This window comes from Brassica rapa, chromosome A06, assembly GCF_000309985.2.
Source record: "Brassica rapa cultivar Chiifu-401-42 chromosome A06, CAAS_Brap_v3.01, whole genome shotgun sequence".
Taxonomy (NCBI): domain Eukaryota; kingdom Viridiplantae; phylum Streptophyta; class Magnoliopsida; order Brassicales; family Brassicaceae; genus Brassica; species Brassica rapa.
Window position 1 is genome coordinate 289,857 of NC_024800.2, and position 2,835 is coordinate 292,691.

At 37.1% G+C, this 2,835-nt stretch overlaps 1 protein-coding gene across 1 annotated transcript; it reads left to right on the top strand.

Moving 5' to 3' along the window:
• Positions 1 to 762: 762 nt before the first annotated feature.
• LOC103871023 (heavy metal-associated isoprenylated plant protein 41) lies at positions 763 to 1,921 on the top strand. Its single transcript, XM_033273414.1, has 2 exons — positions 763 to 1,430; positions 1,616 to 1,921. The coding sequence occupies exons 1-2, from the start codon at positions 1,238 to 1,240 to the stop codon at positions 1,816 to 1,818; spliced, it is 396 nt and encodes a 131-aa protein (XP_033129305.1). The 5' UTR covers positions 763 to 1,237; the 3' UTR covers positions 1,819 to 1,921.
• Positions 1,922 to 2,835: the final 914 nt, after the last annotated feature.

The following is a 2,835-nucleotide window of genomic DNA, read 5'->3' on the forward strand; positions in this document are numbered from 1 at the left end:
CATAACCATTCACAGTTCTTTGCTCAAAAAAATTATGTAATTACAATTAAACTAATGTACAGTTTTGTATTAATATTGTGATATTAATTTAATATAATACTTTTCAATTAAATTTTTGATCTTTAACTAATAATACTTTCAATTTAGAATTTTGTATCACATGATTGAAAATATATGCTACCATGGACCATTCAAAACAAATAAAGTAAATTATTAAAACTATTATTTAGTATTTTATTTGAAATTTATGACAATTTTTCATATACACTAATCTTTAAAATTTAGTATTAGATATCTGTAGATATGATAAAATAAACTATTGAATATTAAATAAAAATTGATATATGTTTCTAATATGTTAGATTTGAAGGTATATTATTAGAACATGGGTTTAACGTAATGTAGTTCAAACATATATAAATTTAAATTAGGCTTTACATAAATATAGAAATCTTATCTATTAAAACAATATATGTCTTATAAATGGGTCAATATAGTATTTCAATATATCAAATGGATCATTATTAATTAGTAATTCAATTATCTTATGCCCAACCGTCAAAACTATATTTAAAAGGCACACTAACTAACTAAAAGCCTGACATGAGACCTATTTGAGCCTGGCCCATTAATATGAATGAGTCTATTCTTCTCATGGATTATTATTAATCTCTTACGATTGAAAAGGATGTGAATTTTTTCTATAAACGATTCTGCTGCCTTCACGAATCGCATGATTGTCGTCGGCATTGAAAACTGTTAAACATAGGTATCAGGAGGATGATGATGTTTTTTAATGAACATGAAATCTTCAAAGACTCGTGAAACGTGGTTTTAGGTAAAAAGTAGATAGTCTTTGAAGCCCATTCATTCATGTTCATTAGTCTGGGAGCCAAAATAATGGTTTCTTTTTACATGCTTCAGCTTCTTCTTTTTTTATTCAGCTTCTCAACTCATCAAAACGCTTTCTTCTCCAAACCATTACGCGAAGATCTGTTCATGGGCCTGAAATGTTCCTTTTTTTTGTTTGGCGACAAAGATGCATACACTTTATGGATTGAAACCAACCCAAAAAATTATCAATTTAGAATTTTTACCGATCATCCAATCCATCCCCTTTTGTCATTTCAATTTTTTTGATAGGAAACTAAATCGTCACTACAAACAGAGCAAGAGAACACAGTAACGTTATAACATTTCCAAACTCAAAAAGAAAAACACAGCATCTTCTTCACTCATGGCCACCTCGAGAGAGCTCTCCTCGAAGCTTATCAGAGATTATGATGATGATGAAGAAGTATGGGTGACACACTATTCATCGAACCATCAGGTACTTCTCGTGGGCGAAGGAGACTTCTCATTCTCCTGCAGCTTAGCCTCCCGCTTCCGCTCTGCTTCCAATATCTGCGCTTCCTCCCTCGATTCATACGGTGAACTTGATATTGTTTTCTCCCGTGAAGTTTCTATGACAAAGAGTTTAGTTAGGGTTTTGATCTCACTTCCACCTTATGCTTCAAATGACAAGAATCCAAATTCATTTGAAGAGTTGAAAGTTTGTACCTTTTAAGTTGGATTCTCCCTCTGCTGTTTGTTTAAAATGGTGATTTCCAAGCAGATGATGTGGTTAGAAAGTACAGCAAGGCAAGATCAAACCTTGCTACTCTCAAGAGACTTGGAGCTTCCCTCTTACATGGAGTTGATGCAACCAAACTCCACCTACACCCTCATCTTAACTCCAGAAGATTTGACCGTATCATCTTCAACTTCCCTCACGCCGGCTTCCACGGCAAAGAGACTGATTCAAGACTTATACAGTAAGTATAGTGCCCCCTGTCTTCTCCCAGTTGTATGTGTACTTATTATCTCATCTTCTTTTGTTGTACTTATAGGAAGCATAAGGCACTGGTTTTTGGATTTTTCCATGGAGCAGCCCATATGGTAAGAGCTGATGGAGAAATCCATGTCTCTCACAAGGACAAAGCACCTTTTTGTCACTGGAATCTCGAGGAGCTCGCTAGCAGATGCTCTCTTGTGTTGACACAGTGCGTGGCGTTCGAGAAGAGCGAGTACCCTGGTTACGAGAACAAGAGAGGAGATGGGTCTAGATGTGACAAGCCTTTCCCTTTGGGAGAGTGCACTACTTTCAAGTTCGCTGTCTCTCGCGTCGCTAAGGAGATTTATGCTGAGAAGGTGAGATGGAGAGAGACGAAGGAACGAGAATCAAAGTTGCTCATGTATCCCCTCCAGCCACAAACACAATCTCAAGGTGTTAGCCAAAGACCTGTACAAGTGCATGATCCTTTGGTTCATTCAAGACAATTGAGAACATCTCCACTGGATCTTGGTTCTTACCGAGAACTAATTAGATGTTCACAGTTTGAAGATGCTAGATACATCCCAACAGCTCAAAGACCAGCGTCTTTTGCTCTTGAAAGACACCATGATCACTGTTATCAAGACAACTTAAGATACAACGAAAGAAGCAGCTTCCAGTTTCATGAGTTCTGTCATCATCGTGAAGAAGAACGGTGCCTTGAATGCTCAAGCCGCTTCAGTGGAGTTCCGCTTGATATTTATAACAGGGAAAGACAGAGTATGCTAACACGGACGAGCTATCCTCGTCGGTACACTGGAGAATCACCAGAAAGACGCCCTCTGCTTTGGCAAGAACCATTCTTCCTACGCTCTTCTCATCAACTTTATGGTTGGGAAGGTGGAAGAACAATGTCAACAAGTACCGGCTTTCATCATTTGCACACAGAAGAAGGAAGATTGATTAGGCAGAGAAACCTCAGCATTTACCATCCATACCACTGGTAAAATCATATTGGTTTC

Excerpts from the sequence above, each read along its gene's own strand:
- LOC103871023 (XM_033273414.1), top strand. The coding sequence starts at position 1,238 with ATGGCCACCTCGAGAGAGCTCTCCTCGAAGCTTATCAGAGATTATGAT. Across the intron at positions 1,431-1,615 it reads TTCCTCCCTCGATTCATACG|ATGATGTGGTTAGAAAGTAC; the intron begins GTGAACTTGATA and ends ATTTCCAAGCAG.